Raw genomic sequence first — 17,700 nt, forward strand, 5'->3', positions numbered from 1 at the left:
TGTGTGTGTTGCACCTCTGTTCACTGGTACCTCTTCAGGCAGGGCTGTCCTTCCTGCCCTGGGGGTCCCTCGTGGCCACCTTGCTCCGTCCCGTGTCCTGTTTCCATCACAGTTGGTCCCGCAGTACACTCTACTCCTGCAGGGAAGGGCTGTGCTGGGCCCCTGAGCACGCCCAGCCCAGCCTGGCTCGGGAGTGTCCGGTGGGTATGCCTGCTGTGTCCTGCTACCGGCTGCCCTTCTGAGCGAGGGGTCTTACCCATGAGGGGTACCGTTGAGAGTAAGCTTTCCGGTGACTCTCTGCCACCTGAGAGACTGATGGGAACACCTGGCGTTTCACACAGCTTTCACGGGGGGTGAAGGCTCTGGAGAGGTGATCCCTGCTGCCACCAACAGGCATTTCTCCCGTTAGGACGTCCTCGAGCTGCTTTTCCAGCTACGTTTAGTAACGGCCTTTGAAGCAGAACACTTGTGTGGTGAGGACAGCCAGTGGCAGGATGAAGCCATGAAGCATATTTGCAAACCAAGCCTTAAATAAAATTAGCATCTCAGACCCCTGCAGGTGGCAGCTTTTAGGACTTCGATGTGAAGAGCTATATACAGAAATAGTGATTTAAAAAAAGAAGATTGCATTAATTAGACAGCTCAGATACAAAGATGTTTCATTAAAATGGTTGCTTGATTTTCAGATGCATCCCTGTATTGCAAACAACCTGATATTTCTAGATTCTCTTCGTCCCGGCACTTTCCTGTTTCTTGGTTTTAAAGAACATATTATTAGGCAAATCTCAAGACAAGTCCTTTGGCCAGCACGAAGTATTCACGGCGGAGCAGTAAGTCGGATAGGAAGCGGGTAGTTTGTATTTACCCATGCAGCAAAGATTTACAGAGTGTCTGCGACTTGCCAAGCACTGTTTTCGGCGCTGGAGTTAACAGCGAGGAATGAGACAAGGTCCCCACCCTCAGGGAGCTCGTGGATTAATGAGACACAGTCAAACAAGGGGCTGTCGTGTAATGTTAGTGACCGGTGGTGCATGAGGAAAAAAGCAGAGCGAGGGCTTAGTGCCTGGGGTGAGGGTGAGGGAGGGTGTGTTTTATTAGCTGGGCGGACGAGGGGGGGCCCGCCGAGGAGGTGCTGTCTGAGCAGATCTGGACGAGGTGAGGGGGCAGGCGAGCCCGGAGGCCCAGGGGAACAGCGTGCAGGCAGCAGGAACGGCAGGAGCAGGAAGGGGTGTGGCGAGTGCGAGGACAGTGAGAACACCTGGTGTCCAGCCCGGTGCCAGGGAGCAGATGAGGCTGGAGAGAAAGGCGGGGACCGGGTCTCAGTGGCCTTGCGGGTCCCGGCGAGGAATTTGGATTATATCTGAGAGAACTGGCAAGGCTTTGGAGAGTTGAGTATTAAGTTTTCTTTCTCTGTGGAGGCTCGGCGGGGGGCAGGGAGATGATTGATGCTGTTGCAGGAATAGAGGTCAGAGGTCCCGCTGGCGGGGGCGGGGGGACTGAGGGGCGGCACGGGGTTCATGGTGTTACGGGTGGGACTGAGCGGGCTTGCCGATGGGTTGCAGTGGGGCTAGAAACCCAGGGGGGCCCCTGAGATGTGGGCCTCCCACCTGGGCTAGCAGGGGTGCCGCCCCCAAGGTGGGGTGCCTGGAAGCGTTTGAGGTACTACTCGTGGGTATCTGATGGGTAATGTGGGGTGTGCCGTTGAGTGTATTGCTCTGGAGCTTAAGAGGAGGGGGGTCTGGGTTACGAATGTAAAGTTGAGAGATAACAGTGTACAGAGAGGGGTCTGGGCTACGAATGTAAATTTGAGAGATATCAGTGTACAGATGGGGTTTAAACATTTTTTTTCATGTATTTAATCCGCTATGTTAAAATATTACCATTTAATCATGTACTCAATATAAAAACTCTGGGAGGTATCTCATATTCAGAGACATATCTCATGTCTTTATAGTAAGGCCTTGAAATCTGGCATATATTTTATATTTATAGCACAACATCTCATTTCGGACTCTTAAGTTTTCAGCGGTTCAAAAAAAGGGACATTGTAGTTCTCCTAAAGTAATAAAATTGTGTTTAACAGAAGAATTCTCCTGTGATCTGCTTCTTCACTCGCGATACTTCCGACACCAGATATGTGGGGTTTTCACACATTTCACCATTCCCAAGTTCTCTTCAGACACCAACTGGGTGTCCAGTAGTTTAATTCTGGCACTAACTACCTAGTTAGTGCAGACCCCACAGGTTAAGGGCTCATTCCCGCAAGGCCGCCCCAAATTCAGGCACCAGTCGTAAGTGGTAGGTCCTCAGCTTACCCACACTTCTGCCTGACTTGGCTACAAAGTGAGGGTTCCCACATGCCCTCCCCAGGTTTGATGACGGCTCATAGGACTTGGGGAAACGCATTCACCGGTCTATGTTATCAGGGTATTATGAAGGATACAGCTGAACAGCCAGATGGAGATGTATGAACGGTCCGGGTGCAGCTAAGTTGGACAGTTTGATGCCTCCGGCCTCAGTTTCCCTAACTGTAAAGCGAGAGGAAGACACCTACGGAACAAGGTTCCCGTGAGGATTAAACCGAGTGAGGCCGTGAGGGTCCTTGAGTAAACGGCAGGGAAAGGCGTTCAGGCTTCTTTCTCCATTAAGATTTTATAGAATGCGGCCTTTTGCTTGGGAATTAGAGCAGCGCCCTTCCTCCTGAAACAGATACAGATCAGGGTTTGCGCACGCGAGATGGCTCCATCGTGTGATGCTGTTAAGCGTGAACGTTTCGTCTCTTTTTCAGAAACGGGTACAAGTTCCTCTACTGCTCCGCACGGGCCATCGGGATGGCGGACATGACGCGGGGCTACCTGCACTGGGTCAACGAGCGGGGCACGGTGCTGCCCCAGGGGCCGCTGCTCCTCAGCCCCAGCAGCCTCTTCTCCGCCTTGCACAGGTGAGGGCTCGGCCTGCCCGCCCCGCGCCCCGCACCGCTGGGCTGGCTCAGGACCCCCCTCCCGCTCACCGGAGGTTTTGCCAGAATAGCTGCTTTACTCGTCCTCCCAGCCGACACCCCCGCTCTGTGCCGGGCCCCGGAGATTCAGCCTCAAGGGCGGGTCTGGCCTCATCACCCATCAGCATCCTTCGCTGGCTCGTCACGGCCCTCGGGAGAAAGTCCAAGGCCACGAGCTCGGCATCACGGGCTCTTCACTGCCCGCCTTGTCCTCCTCTCCCGTCTCATTCTCTCCGGGTTCTGTGATGCAGTCGTGCTGAACTGTCTCCGTTGTCCAGAGAGATGGTCTCTGCTTTGAGCCTTAGCACATGCTGCCCTCCTTCGTGGGGAGCTGCCCCTCTCCCTGCATCGCTGGCCTGAGTCTTAGTGACTCTGAGGATCTATCTGTGTGCTTTCCATCCAATCGGGGACCTCGGCTGGGTTCAGTGGCCCCTCTACCAGCCACCATCACCACCTGCCTGGCCTGAGACCTCCCGTAATGAGGAGTCCTGGTCACACCGTTTATTTTTATAGACCACCAGCCCAGTTCTTTTCTTTGATTGGTTATTTTTAAAAATATTTATTTATTTATTTTTTAACATCTTTATGGGAGTATAATTGCTTTACAATGGTGTGTTAGTTTCTGCTTTATAACAAAGTGAATCAGCTATACATATATATATATCCGCATATCTCTTCCCTCTTGCGTCTCCCTCCCTCCCACCCTCCCTATCCCACCCCTCTAGGTGGTCACAGAGCACTGAGCTGATCTTCCCTTGTGTTGCAGCTGCTTCCCACTAGCTATCTATTTTACATTTGGCAGTGTACATATGTCCATGCTATGCTCTTACTTAGTCGCAGCTTACCCTTCCCCATCCCCGTGTCCTCGAGTCCATTCTCTACGTCTGCATCTTTATTCCTGTCCTGCCCTTAGGTTCATCAGAAGGTTTTTTTTTTTTTATTCCATACATATGTGTTAGCATACAGTATTTGTTTTTCGCTTTCTGCCTTACTTCACTCTGTAGGACAGACTCTAGGTCCATCCACCTCACTACAAATAACTCAATTTCATTTCCTTTTATGGCTGAGGAATATTCCATTGTATATATGTGCCACATCTTCTTTATCCATCCATCTGCCGATGGACACTTAGGTTGCTTCCATGTCCTGGCTATTGTAAATAGTGCTGCAGTGAACATTGTGGTACATGACTCTTCTTGAATTATGTTTTTCTCAGGGTATATGCCCAGTAGTGGGATTGCTGGGTCGTATGGTAGTTCTATTTTTAGTTTTTTAAGGAACCTCCATACTGTTCTCCACAGTGACTGTATCAATTTACATTCCCACCAACAGTGCAAGAGGGTTCCCTTTTCTCCACACCCTCTCCAGCATTTATTGTTTGTAGGTTTTTTGATGATGACCATTCTGACCGGTGTGAGGTGATACCTCATTGTAGTTTTGATTTGCATTTCTCTAATGATTAGTGATGTTGAGCATCCTTTCATGTGTTTGTTGGCAAACTGTATATCTTCTTTGGAGAAATGTCTGTTTAGGTTTTCTGCCCATTTTTGGATTGGGTTGTTTGTTTTTTTGATATTGAGCTGCATGAGCTGCTTGTATATTTTGGAGATTAATCCTTTGTCAGCTGCTTCGTTTGCAAATATCTTCTCCCATTCTGAGGGTTGTCTTTTCGTCTTGTTTATGGTTTCCTTTGCTGTGCAAAAGCTTTTAAGTTTCATTAGGTCCCATTTGTTTGTTTTTGTTTTTATTTCCATTTCTCTAGGAGGTGGGTCAAAAAGGATCTTGCTGTGATTTATGTCATAGAGTGTTCTGCCTATGTTTTCCTCTAAAAGTTTGATAGTGTCTGGCCTTACATTTAGGTCTTTAATCCATTTTGAGCTTATTTTTGTGTATGGTGTTAGGGAGTGTTCTAATTTCATTCTTTTACATGTAACTGTCCAGTTTTCCCAGCACCACTTATTGAAGAGGCTGTCTTTTCTCCATTGTATATTCTTGCCTCGTTTATCAAAGATAAGGTGACCATATGTGCGTGGGTTTATCTCTGGGCTTTCCATCCTGTTCCATTGATCTATATTTCTGTTTTTTGTGCCAGTACCATACTGTCTTGATTACTGTAGCTTTGTAGTATAGTCTGAAGTCAGGGAGCCTGATTCCTCCAGCTCCGTTTTTCTTTCTCAAGATTGCTTTGGCTATTTGGGGTCTTTTGTGTTTCCATACAAATTGTGAAATTTTTTGTTCTAGTTCTGTGAAAAATGCCATTGGTAGTTTGATAAGGATTGCATTGAATCTGTAGATTGCTTTGGGTAGTAGAGTCATTTTCACAATGTTGATTCTTCCAATCCAAGAACATGGTATATCTCTCCATCTCTTTGTATCATCTTTAATTTCTTTCATCACTGTCTTATAGTTTCCTGCATACAGGTCTTCTGTCTCCTTGGGTAGGTTTATTCCTAGGTATTTTATTCTTTTTGTTTCAGTGGTAAATGGGAGTGTTTCCTTAATTTCCCTTTCAGATTTTTCATCATTAGTGTATAGGAATGCAAGAGATTTCTGTGCATTAATTTTGTATCCTGCTACTTTACCAAATTCATTGATTAGCTCTAGTAGTTTTCTGTTAGCATCTTTAGGATTCTCTGTGTATAGTATCATGTCATCTGCAAACAGTGACAGCTTTACTTCTTCTTTTCCGATATGGATTCCTTTTATTTCTTTTTATTCTCTGACTGCTGTAGCTAACACTTCCAAAACTATGTTGAATAACAGTGGTGAGAGTGGGCATCCTTGTCTTGTTCCTGATTTTAGAGGGAATGGTTTCAGTTTTTCACCATTGAGAACGCTGTTGGCTGTGGGTTTGTCATATATGGCCTTTATTATGTTGAGGTAAGTTCCCTCTATGCCTACTTTCTGGAGAGCTTTTATCATAAATGGGTGTTGAACACCAGCCCATTTCTGATGACCCTCTCCCCTTCCCCTTCATGCCCGCATTCAGGACAGCCAAGCCAAACTAAGTCTGGCCTCCTGGTGGGGGGCAGGAAAACAGCGGCCTCCCTGGAGCTGGGGGCCCAGGGCAGTGTCCTGAGCTGCTCTCAAAGCAGTGGATTGAAGTTTGAGACTTATAATCATACAGTCACTCATGTGTCTCTGTATAAGAGTCCTGAGATGTAGACTGTAAGGCCCTTTTAGTGCTAAGGAGGGTTCTGGAGTCCGTAGAAGTCCTTGCAGAGCCAGGACCAGCCGCTGGGTCTTCTGACACTCAGTTTGGGGCTCATCAGCATCATCATCATCTAAATTACGTTTTGTTGAGGTGCGGAAGAATAGTTTTAAAATATATGCAAGGCATCTGTCGATAGATAGATAGATAGATAGATAGATAGATAGATAGATATGCAGTATCTCTGTAATATACACAAGCTGAAAGGGACCCTTGAGATCATCCAATAATCAGACAGTGAACACCAGCCTGCCCACGACCGAGATAAAGCGAGAGGATGTGCTCTCACCCCTCCCTCTGAGCCGTAATAGTAACTGCTATCCCTGGATTTTGCGTTAGTCATTCCCTGCTCCTCTAAATAGTTAGCACGTGTATGTGTAATCCTAACCAGTATGTTGAATTGTGCACATTTGTGAACCTTATGTAAATGAATCATATGTTCTTCCGGAACTCACTTTTACTGCTCAACATGACGTTCCCAGGATTGTTGAGAGTCGCTGTAACCGGCTCGTTTTTGCTTCTGTGTAGGTCCCGTTGTTAGACTCCACCACAGCCCGCTTATCTTTTCTACTGTTGGTGGGTGCTTGAGCCACTTCCGGTTTTCTGCTCTTAGGAGCAGTGCCGCTTGTGTGTGTCCTCTGGGGGCACCTGTGCAGTGTTGCCCCAGGGTATACCCCCAGGAGCAGGATTGCTGGGCCGCAGAGCACGCACATGTTTGGTTTTCTTCGGCCATTGCGAACTGTTGTCCAAAGTAGTTGAACCAGTTCGTACACCAGAAGCAAACAGTGCGAAGTGTTCCTTCCATCGGCTTTACTTTCTTACCTACACGTTGTCAGCCGTTTACATTTTTGCTACTCTGGTGGGTGAGAAATGTCTCTTTTCACGTGTTTATTGGCCATGTGGGCTTCATCTTCTGTGAAGTGCCTGTTCACGTCTTTCCCCTTATTTTCCTTTTGATTTGTAAGAGTGTTATAGATTCTGCACACGTAGCCTTTGTTATGAGCGCTACAAATATCTTTCCCCAGTTTATGGCTTTTGATGAACATAAATCTGAGTTTTCTTTAGTTGAACAGATCATTTCCCCTGTAGTTTTTGGACTTTCTGTGTGTTGACAAAGCCTTCCCTGACTGTGGGCCTGAGGAAAGTCTCCTATATTTTACCTAAAGGTGTTGCCTTTCACGTTGAGGTCTGTAATTCACCAGGAATTGATTTTTGTATATAGAGTGCACTAGGGGTCCATTTTCTTTTTCTCTTTTTCCTGTATGGATATTCAGTTGTCTCAGCACCATTTGCTGAAAAGAGTGCCCTTCTCTTCTGCTTTGACTTGTCATCGTGGTCATAAATTGAAGGCCCATAAATGTGTGCCTCCGTTTCTGGCCTTCGTTCATCTGTGTAGCGATTTGAGTCACATTCCATAAAAACATGCAGACAACAACCTGGTGAGAGTTTAATTGAAATGACAGTGAATCTGTAGACCAATGGAGAATTAATATCTCATTATAATATTGAGTATTCCAATTCAATTGTATGGTATATTTCTTCATTTATTTAGGTCTTTGCTAATATATTGCAATAAAGTTTTCAACTTATTTAGAATTTTTGCACTGGCGTTCCCGAGTGAGATTGGCCCACACTTTCCCCATACTTTACTACCTCTTTCGGTTTAGTTTTTGAGGTCATGCTGGCTGGCCTCGGGAAGCGAGTCTGGAGAGGTTTTCTCTTCCTCTGTGCCCTGGAATTCTTTGTTCCTTGGATGACTGGTGGAGGTCTTTGTTGAAATCACTTGTCTGGGGTGTTTTCCTTGTGGGAAGACTTGAAAGTACGGATTCACTTTCTGTCTAGTGCTTCTCTGGGATGGCTTAACCGACTTAACGCATATTTAACTTCTGAAGATGCGAAAGAGCTCTTAGTATCCCAGCACCTTTGACGGTTAAAAGTAGTTTGATGCTAATGAAGCTGACGCTCTCGTGCTGACCCATTATATATTTGTTTTAACAGAGAAGTGATCGAAAAGAAGCCAGAGAAGTTTAAAGTCCAGTGTTTGACAGACATCAGAAACTTGTTTTTTCCAAATACAGAACCCTTTTATGCTGCTTTTGGAAACCGACCAGCTGTAAGTAGTAGTCGGGTATATACAAGTTCTTGAAATTACTGTCTGTTCAGATAGCCGTCATCTGAAAGGCTGACCTAGACTCCCATGTGAAGCCAGATTCTCCTCCTACTAGAAATAACTGCTAAAGAGCCGCTTGCCTGCATCTAAAGGCAAGGAGATCGTCATTATTTCGTGGCCTCTAGTTTTCTTTGAAGGTGGGCTTGTGGGTTTCAGTTTGAAGTTTGAAACTAGAAACTTTAAATTCCAAATTGCTTGCTAAATTAGTAAAACAAGAACGTTAAATAGGATTAGACCCTTTCTACCGGAATGGAACCACAAAGCACAAAGGTGAATTCAGTGTCTCAAGTTTTAAGAGTGTTATTTCCTATGGTAAAAGTAATACTTTGAGATTTTGTGCGTACTTCCCAAATTTGCTAGAAAGGTCAGCATTCTGGAGAATGTAGTTGGGTACTTACTTCCCAGTCAGAAAATTCTCCTGCTTTTGAAACTCATGCCCAAGAAAATGGGTCACAGAATAACCTTAAAGAATGTTAGAACTGCAGGGGATGTAGTAGGTGGTTTACTTTTTAACTCAGTTCTTGAATAGAGGGGTGAACTGAGGCCCAGAGAGGACAACTGACTTACTAGTTTCACATCCAGAGACATTCTTTCTCTACACTACTTGGAGGTATTATTCGAGTTTAATGAAAATTTTATAACACAGGCAGACCTCGTTTTATTGCGCTTCGATTTGTTACTCTCCGCAAATATTGGATTTTTTTTTTTTTTTTTTACAAATTGAAAGTTTGTGGCATTGAGCAAGTCTGTCGGCACCATTCTTCCAACAGCATTTGCTCACTTCCTGTCTCTGTGTCACATTTTGGTAGTTCTCACAATATTTCAAGCTTTTTCATGATTTTATACGTTACGGCGATCTGGGATCAGTGATCTTTGATGTGACTGCTAGGACTCGCTGAAGACTCAGATGAGGGTTAGCATTTTCAGCAATAAAGTGTTTTTTGTATGCACCTTTTCTAGACATAAAGTTGTTGCATACTTTATAGAGTACAGTGTAGTGTAAACATAACTTATATACACCGGCAGACCAAAACATTCGTATGATTGGCTTTATTTGCTTTGTCGTGGTGTCTGGAACCGAACCCGCAGTAACTCTGCGGTCTGCCTGTATTTGTATCAAATCTGAAATATTTGTATTTACAATGAACTCTTTTCTTCTAATTAACACTTTACCAAATATAGGATGTGTACTCGTACAAGCAAGTGGGAGTGTCTCTGAACAGGATATTCACTGTCAACCCCAAAGGAGAGCTGGTGCAGGAGCACGCGAAGACCAACATCTCCTCGTGAGTACTGTGCAACCTCGCTGTGATCGCCGTGTCATTACTGTTGTCATCATCTTGACCTCGGAGTGGTGTTTCACAGTCAACAGTATACCTTTTTAATCCTTCAGTGCCTATATTTTAATCTTTAATTCCTACAAGGAAAACATATGTTAACATCTCGGATTTTGTCCAGAACCTAACTTTTGGACAGCCTGCATTAAATCAGATCCCCACCGGGTCGAAAATTTAAACGAGTGGTTAGATGCTGCTGCAGAGTGGAATGGCATGAATTTGAAAACTACTGGCTTACATTTGCCAAATTCGTTTTGAAAGCCTAGAATGCGAATTGGAAATATAGCCAGATTAAAATATCAAGAGAAGTTATATTTAAAGATGAGGAACCTATGTAGCCCTTCACATACTGACCTGTAATAATATTCTCACCAGAAGCATGGCTATGTGATGGTAAGAATTCTTCTCATATTTTTGGCCGAAGCACATTCTCCCCGAGGCCGTGGGCTGAACTGGGTTTACTGTTTGCAGTGAGGCCTCCTGGCTGGCCGGGAATCTCCCTTGACTTGGATGTGTCTCGCTTTGGGTCCCTGACTTCTTAGAGTGGAGAGTGCTTCCTCAGCTTTGCCCACTGGGTGATGTCGGGCAGACAGGTGTCGTCCTGCCTTGTCCATTTCAGAGGCCGCATCCCTGGCCTGACCCCTGCAGACCTGGAAAACGGCCTCTGGCCCGAGCGACCCCAGGGGGCCTGCTGGGGCCCTCCTCATGTGGAGGAGTTGGACTGGGGGAGTTCGGGTCTAGCGGCTTCCCAGGGATTGGTTTTTTTGTTTGGTAGAGATCTAGGTTCCCCTAGGGCAGATTTTCACTTTCAAGAGGATCCTTTTACCCGTTGGAGTCTAATCCAGCTTAAACAGGACAGTTCCAGGCTAGAGGGCGCCCTGGGGTCTGCCCCCCCAGGCCTCTCTCCCCCATAGCCAGGCCAGGACCTAAGTAAGCAGCTCCCAGGGTATGTGGGGCGAGAGGGGAGCGGGGGAGCCAGGACCCGCCTCCATCCTTCACAAGGGGAGGCCGTGCGGTGCTGCCTGATGGGCAGAACGGCAGCAGGGACTCTTTCTTCCACACCCCTTTCCTTACGGTTTCTCCCTCTCTTGAGTTCTGAGTGGCCGCGCTGATAACGTCTCAGTTCCCTCTTCTCCGTCGTTCCCCAAGTGAAAGTGTTTCCTCCGTCTCGAGGAGAGAGCGGATTTCCATTTAGGGTCAAAAGAACTCTCAGCTGATGGCACACTGCCCTGAAATGGCAAAGGTTTTTGCCCAGGCAGCAGCCCAGTGGCAAGTCTTGTCATGAGGGGTGTTGACAGGGGGATGCCAGTATCTACGAAGGTCTGCCCAGGAGGCCTCTGAGGTTATCCCATTCGCTGAGACGCTGGGGTGAAAATGCACGCTTTGCCCACGCCTTGGGGGAGGAAACTTTATTTATCGCCAAGGAATGGTGTCGTCTTCCACCTAGACCGGGAGATGTGATTCTCCCTGTGGGAGAGAGACTCTCCTTCCCCAGTTTAAGCACACACTTTTCTCTGGCACCAAACTCGGTACCACCATTTCAAAGCCAAGTGGGTGCTTGCCCCTTGGAAGCTGGGACATTGTCTCGGAGAAGTCAGGGGCGCACGCTGATGGGGGGCTTCAGTGCTTTCTTTCTTGGTGTTTATGGCCAGCAGTGTGTGAGCTCTGCCTGCTCTGAAGGAGCCCCGCGTGTGGAGGGTTGGTCCGAGAGAGGCACAGATGGAGTGGGTTCGGATCTGGCACCCCCGAACCCTGATGACGAGCCGTGAACTGCCCCCTGCAGGGAGGGGCCACCTTCCAGAGCCACAAAACTCAAACAGACAGGTCTCCAAGCCAGGGGGTATTTTAAAATTTTGTTTTAATCCCTAGGAAAGACGATTCTTGCTTACTAAGAGAGCTTTTCCCCATTTTGTGCAAGCACAATGTTTCTCATAAGTTCTTTGGAGGTCCTTTATTAAATACACACACACACATCCTTATTTAAAAGTTATTTTATGCCTCAGAACATGCTAATTCCTTGAGTTTGGATTTCAAAAGCCCTTTTTGGTTCTTAGCCAATTAGAGCTGGAGAGGGACCTGTGGCTGTCAGGGAGGACTCTGAGGATATGCAGGGAGGCCTGGGCTTGTCACAGTTTCTGGTTGGAGGTGCCCGGAGGTCTGAGAATGCATATTCAGTACAGCAGCTTTCTTTTTGTAGTTCTAGGCCACAGAAACTAATATGCAACATCTTCTTGGGAATACACAGAAAACAGAGTGAGAGAGTCTTGCAGAGAGCGTTGAGAAACACTGGTCAGGTCCAAGTCCATATTCATAAGGACCTGAGGCCCAGAGAGGGCAAGACACCTGCCCAGGGTTCCACAGCAGTAAGGCGGGAGTAGATCCCAGGTCTCTTGACCCTCATGCCAACTATGGCTTTTTTTCCTGAGGCTAACAATTAGCCAGGGCGAATTATGTTGTAGTGTTCATGATTTATTGTTGAATAAATTTATGGAGCATCGGCTCACATCATTTTACCGTGGCATACGTTATCTAATTTAATTCTCATATGAGCACTGTGCACAGTTTTCATTTTCTCCCTTTATGGTTGAGGAAATCGTGGCTTAGAGAGATGAAGCCACTTGTCGGAGGTGGCACAGCCCATAAATGGCAGAGCTGAAGGTCAGATCGGAGTCTCCTAACCCCAGGGCCCACTGCCCTTTCATTGCACAGTGAGGCAGCCTCTGGGTGACGCTCCGAAGATGTGCCTTCTCTGTGATTCTTGTCTCCACTGCCCCCAAGGTGGGCGGTTGTGTCTGTCATGCTGTCTTGCTTCTGTTCCTTCGAGTCAAGGCAGGTCACACCCGCCTCGCCCATGAGGCCGTCTCCGACTCCCCTCCTTGGCAGACTCTCTGGTTTCCCGTTAATTAGTGAGGGATTATTCTAGAACAGCCTCCCTCGTGTTAAGCACATGGTCCATCCCTGGGCGTCCTGGATCCCTCCTGACTCCCGGGCACCGCTGGTGGGTACGTGCTGCTGTCCCGCGTGGCCGAGTGTCCCTCACAGGCGGTGACGTTGTCCGTTTTCCTCCCAGGTACGTGAGACTCTGCGAGGTGGTCGACCACGTTTTCCCCTTGCTGAAAAGGAGCCATTCTTCCGACTTTCCCTGCTCAGATACGTTCAGTAACTTCACCTTTTGGAGAGAACCGCTGCCACCCTTTGAAAACCAGGACATTCATTCTGCATCAGCATAGTACGTTCCGGGCCACCTCTTGACATCCTGTGAAGATCGGGCGCCCCCATTAAAAGATAGGTTTGGGAACCTGCAGTCATTTGCTTAAGAGAAGAGGAGCATTTCTCTCCCGGCCCCCTGGCCGGGGTTGACATTTCTAAGTGATGTGTACGTCCTAGACGGGACGTCGGGTGCGTCCCTGGTGGGGAGGCCATGCCCGGTTGAGGCTTCAAGCCCGTGGCAGCGCTGCCCTCCCCAGCCTGCTGCAGGCTGGGAGTGGTTAGTGTGCAAGATGGGCTGTGAACCCGGGGGGTCCCTGGGATGACGGGATCCAAGGAGGGGCGCCAGGTGTGCACGACTTCTGGGAGAGTGGGGGACACATTTGTGCCATGTGGAGGGCTGTGCAGGGTCCCGTGACCTGAATCTGAGGTCTCGGAAGGGACTCCAAACCCCACCGTTCTGGGCCTTGACCTTGCGGATGTCCCCTTGCGGTATTTGCCGACTGGTCTGATGTTTTTAATTCCTCTGGTTAAAGCTAACCTATATAACTGGCATATTTTCCCCCATTTTTGTGGCACAAGGCTGGAATGTTTATGCCTTAACGCACCCGTGGCAGACATTTTATTTAGAATGTGCTTTGTCCAGCGCCCTGTAACTCTGCGATGCCTTAAGTTCAGATTATAGGAAATATTACCAAGGCAGTATTTCGAATCAGTTCGACACTCTGCCATCAACCTGTCCAGCAACGCGCTGCTGAAAATGTGGGCTCGCACAGAGCTTACGCCAAGCGGTGATGATGTCAGTTTCTTTTGGGAGCTCTCAACAGAAACTGGTTGGTTTTAAGAAAATAGTTTGAAGAAGTTAAATTATATTCTTTGTAGATAGTATTATTTATTACCTTACTCTGATTGGGTTACTGTTATAAGCATTTTAGCCATGTTCTTTCTATTATAACTGTCAGTAATACATTAAAAAGATATACGTGTTAGACCATCCAAAGAGCCTTAATTCTATAATTCTCACAACACTGACCTTCTTTTGGAATTTATGAGTCATACTTTTTATTTCCTTTAGCTTTTCCCACTCAGATTTAAGGGCAAGTGGATAAGTAGTCATTTGAGTGACATTCGTCAAGCCGGTAGAAGATGATTCTTTTACTTGTTTGTTAAATTGGCCTGTGGAGAAGAGAATAATTTGAAAAGTGAAAGAATTATTTTGGTAAAAGATTTCGCTTTTCGAGCTCTTATTTTTTTCAAAGAGCGTTTTACTCCAGTGGTTGAAATGCTCTCCTATTTAAATCGCATGGTTAGAGTCATGGAGGCAAACAGTGGAACAGTTGAATGCAGTTTTACTCTTTCTGTGAAAGAAAACCCAGAGGCGTTGCCTTCCCTGTCGCCGGTGGGCTCTGCTGGCAGCGGACGCCTTTCCCGAGCGGTTCGCGTGGCCACGCGGAGAAATGCAAACACCCGTGCGTAGCTGGTCGCAGATTCTCAGAGCAGCAGATGCCCTTTTGGAGGCATTAAAAATGATTTAAAATAGTCCTGCCTCAACCTGGGCTAGCCATTAGTGACCTTCAGAGGCTACATTCATTCTTTCTGTCATGAGGGTATTTTGGGGTGAACTTCAACTGCTGTGAACTACGTAGAAGCTCACGGGCCTGCAGAGGCCGGCACAGTTTCTCCCTTGCACTGGGAGGAATCTGGCTATGAGACTGGGTGGCCTGTCCCTCGGAGCGGGTGCCCTTCATCAAGACGACCAGCTGTAGTTCTCCCTCGCAAGAGCATGCAACTTTGGACCCCCAATTTTGATGCACCCTAAGCTTCCACGCCACTGCCCTCTGAAACAGAGCATGCCTTCCAGAAAGTCGCACTCGGGCCTGAGTCAGGTTCAGAGTGTGACCCCTGGAGAGGCAGTGACATTCACACCTGCCTCGTGGCTTCGGAAAATGGGATTCGTGCCCGGACAGCACTCACGCATGTGCCAGCTGGTTTTATCTGTGCTCACACAACCGTAACTCAGTGACCCCAAAGCCACGTGCTAAGATGCTCTATTTGGACCACGCATTTCAGAGTTGCCCGATGGAAGCGAATCCCTCCATTGCGACAAGTCATCAAACATTCATCACACGTGATGAAGAAAAATATATGTCCCTGGTACGTTGGAGAAAATGATGACACCTTCAAAGAGGAGTCCCTTTTCCATTTTAGGTTTGGATCGCCACTTTAAATATATTTTATTTACAACGCTTGATCTGTATTTGTATATGCTGGTACAATGATAAAAATCACTGTAATACTTCATTGCATTGTGCTGGATGCAAAGCTAGGATGTATTGTAACAAATGAGACGAATGAAAGACTTCCCTGAAAATCAGGTGTGTGAATTTTAAATAGTTTTTGGTAAGTTATTAAGATGCTGATTTCCTACTGTGTGATATCAAGCATGTTATTTTCTACTCAAAAAACAAAAAAACGAAACCCTTAACACTGTGAACTGTTCATTCAATATTTGGAATAAAAGAGCCCGTCTCTTCTGATGCCTTCGGTGAAATACTGACCCTCTGTATGCACTCGGCGGGGAAGGAGGGGTGAAGACAGAGAGGAGAGGAGAGGGCTGCGCCCCTGGGCTCATCCCACCTGGATGGGAGTGACTCTGGAGCAGGGAGGGTTCAGTTAAACGCTGTACCTGAGGTGCCTCCCAGGACCTGGCCTATAATCGGTGTTTGACACGTGGCTCTTACACAGCTGGGCTCTGTTCCCTGTTCTTGAATGGGATGTCAATCAGGTGCAGCCACAAGAGAAAACACAGGAGAGGCTCAGGAAAACCAAGCTTATTATACTTGCAGGTTCTCAGAATGGGAGGCAGCTCGCCAGCAGGGCCACGTGGGGAAGCACCAGGGTGGTCAGGAGGCAAAAGACAATGAGGGGGGGGAGCTGAGGCCACGGCCCTTGCTGGGATTTCGGCAGGAAAGGCAGGGCAAGGTGAACAGCTTAGGACTGCCTAGTGCGAATCATTTCAGTGGCCTCTGAGCTATAGGGGTGGCCCTTGGTTGCCTGGTGCCTTTGCCCTGGGCTGATTAAGGCAGAGGACTAGTGCCTCCTTGGGGTGCACAGGCCAGACAGGAGGCCTGGCTCTGGATCAGCTAGTTTGCATATCACAGGCATGCTTCAGCTGGGCCCTTTGCTATCTCTACAAAATGGCCAGCCCATCTTTCCCAGCCAGCAAGTTTTTTAAGATCCCAAAACACTATAATATACGTTAAATAAAAGAGACAATACAGGTTCCCTTGCCTCATGTCCACTGTCCTCATTTTTCGCACACTTTCTGTGGTATACCCGATTTGTCTCTCATTTTGAACAAATCAGTCAAAACCCTTGGCGAGTTCACCCAGATCACTTAAAAGCCGTCATAACTCCTATTGATTTTGTGCATCGTCGACATGCCTGAGACATCCTATTGATTTACCTGTGTGCGTCAGCCTGAGTGTTTCAGGAATAAATGTAAGAATGTTGGTCCCTAAATACTTCAAAATGTCTCCACAGGGTACCAGGCTGAGCTCCTCCTGAAGCCCAGATCCAAACAGTTCATCTCTTCATGCCTTTGTATCTTAAAAACAAAACAAACTCTCATTTAGCTGAACATCACAGATTTATTCCAACCCTGATTTCAAGTTGTAGGTGCTTTTATCTGGAAAGCAAAAATCAGTATAAACTGCGGTCTTGGGCCCGGCGATCCCCACCTGCTCGCCCATCACCACTTTCTCTCCGTGGAGCCAGTAGGCTATGCTGTTTCCATTCGGTTGTGCAGGCAGCCCTCACACATGTGCCAGGGAAACCAGTTCGGTAGCTTGCATTTCCCCAATGTCTCAGCTGTAATCACCTGAATATTCAAAATACTTCCTATCCTTGTTTTCAAACCCTGATACACCCCACCAGATTTGCCAGTGACGTCATCGGACCTCAAGGAACATTGCCGATGGGTCAGTGACCACCGGCTTTGGACCTCAGAGTGACCTTTCCTATAAAAGGTAACGCAGGCAGCCCTGGTACACTCCTGGGACAGGAGGACAGGAGTGGAGGAAAGTTACACAGGCCCCATTTTAAAAACTGAAACTCTGGAATCTGACTTCCTTGTTCCAGCAGGAGTGTCGTCCTAACCAGCTCTTCCAGGGAGCTTTGTCACATCACCCATCATTTCCTACTCATCTGCCTCCCCTTGAAAGTGTCTGTACAAAGCACTGTGCCCTGCTTCTACAGGTCTGCAGTGGCGGGGGGTGGCGGGGCATCCCGTCTCTGCGCTAAGCAAAGATAAGGTGGTTAAAAGCGCCACTAGAGGGCTTCCCTGGTGGTGCAGTGGTTAAGAATCTGCCTGCCAATGCAGGGAACACAGGTTCGAGCCCTGGTCCGGGAAGATCCCACATGCCGCGGAGCAACTAAGCCCGTGAGCCACAGCTACTGAGCCCACGTGCCATAACTACTGAGCCTGCGCTCTAGAGCCCGCGAGCCACAACTACTGAGCCCACGTGCCACAACTGCTGAAGCCCGTGCTTCTAGAGCCTGTGCTCCGCAACAAGAGAAGCCACCGCAATGAGAAGCCTGGGCACTGCCCCGCTCGCCGCAACTAGAGAAAGCCCGCGTGCAGCAACAAACACCCAATGCAGCCAAAAATAAAATAAATAAAATAATTTTTAAAAGAATAAAAAAAAACCCAAACCAACCAAAAAAAACGCCACTAGAGTCTCCTTCCTGTTTCTGACCCCTTTTTCAACTCCTGCTG

The 17,700-nt window shown here is 47.5% G+C and overlaps 1 protein-coding gene across 3 annotated transcripts in view; it reads left to right on the forward strand.

Moving 5' to 3' along the window:
- Positions 1-15,270, forward strand: part of LPIN1 (lipin 1) — a 70,024-nt gene extending 54,754 nt beyond the window's left edge. For 2 of the 3 annotated variants that reach the window (XM_061168824.1, XM_061168826.1), the window contains 4 exons: positions 2,789-2,941; positions 8,208-8,322; positions 9,562-9,665; positions 12,787-13,846. In XM_061168824.1, the coding sequence (XP_061024807.1) occupies positions 2,789-2,941; positions 8,208-8,322; positions 9,562-9,665; positions 12,787-12,946 (532 nt within the window). In that variant the 3' untranslated portion in view covers positions 12,947-13,846. Of the gene's footprint in view, positions 1-2,788; positions 2,942-8,207; positions 8,323-9,561; positions 9,666-12,786; positions 13,847-13,998 lie in introns of those variants that run through there. The other variant, XM_061168825.1, reaches the window with a different exon arrangement.
- The last annotated feature ends 2,430 nt before the right edge of the window (positions 15,271-17,700 follow it).

The sequence above is a fragment of the Eubalaena glacialis genome, chromosome 14, assembly GCF_028564815.1.
Source record: "Eubalaena glacialis isolate mEubGla1 chromosome 14, mEubGla1.1.hap2.+ XY, whole genome shotgun sequence".
NCBI classification, from domain to species: Eukaryota; Metazoa; Chordata; class Mammalia; order Artiodactyla; family Balaenidae; genus Eubalaena; species Eubalaena glacialis.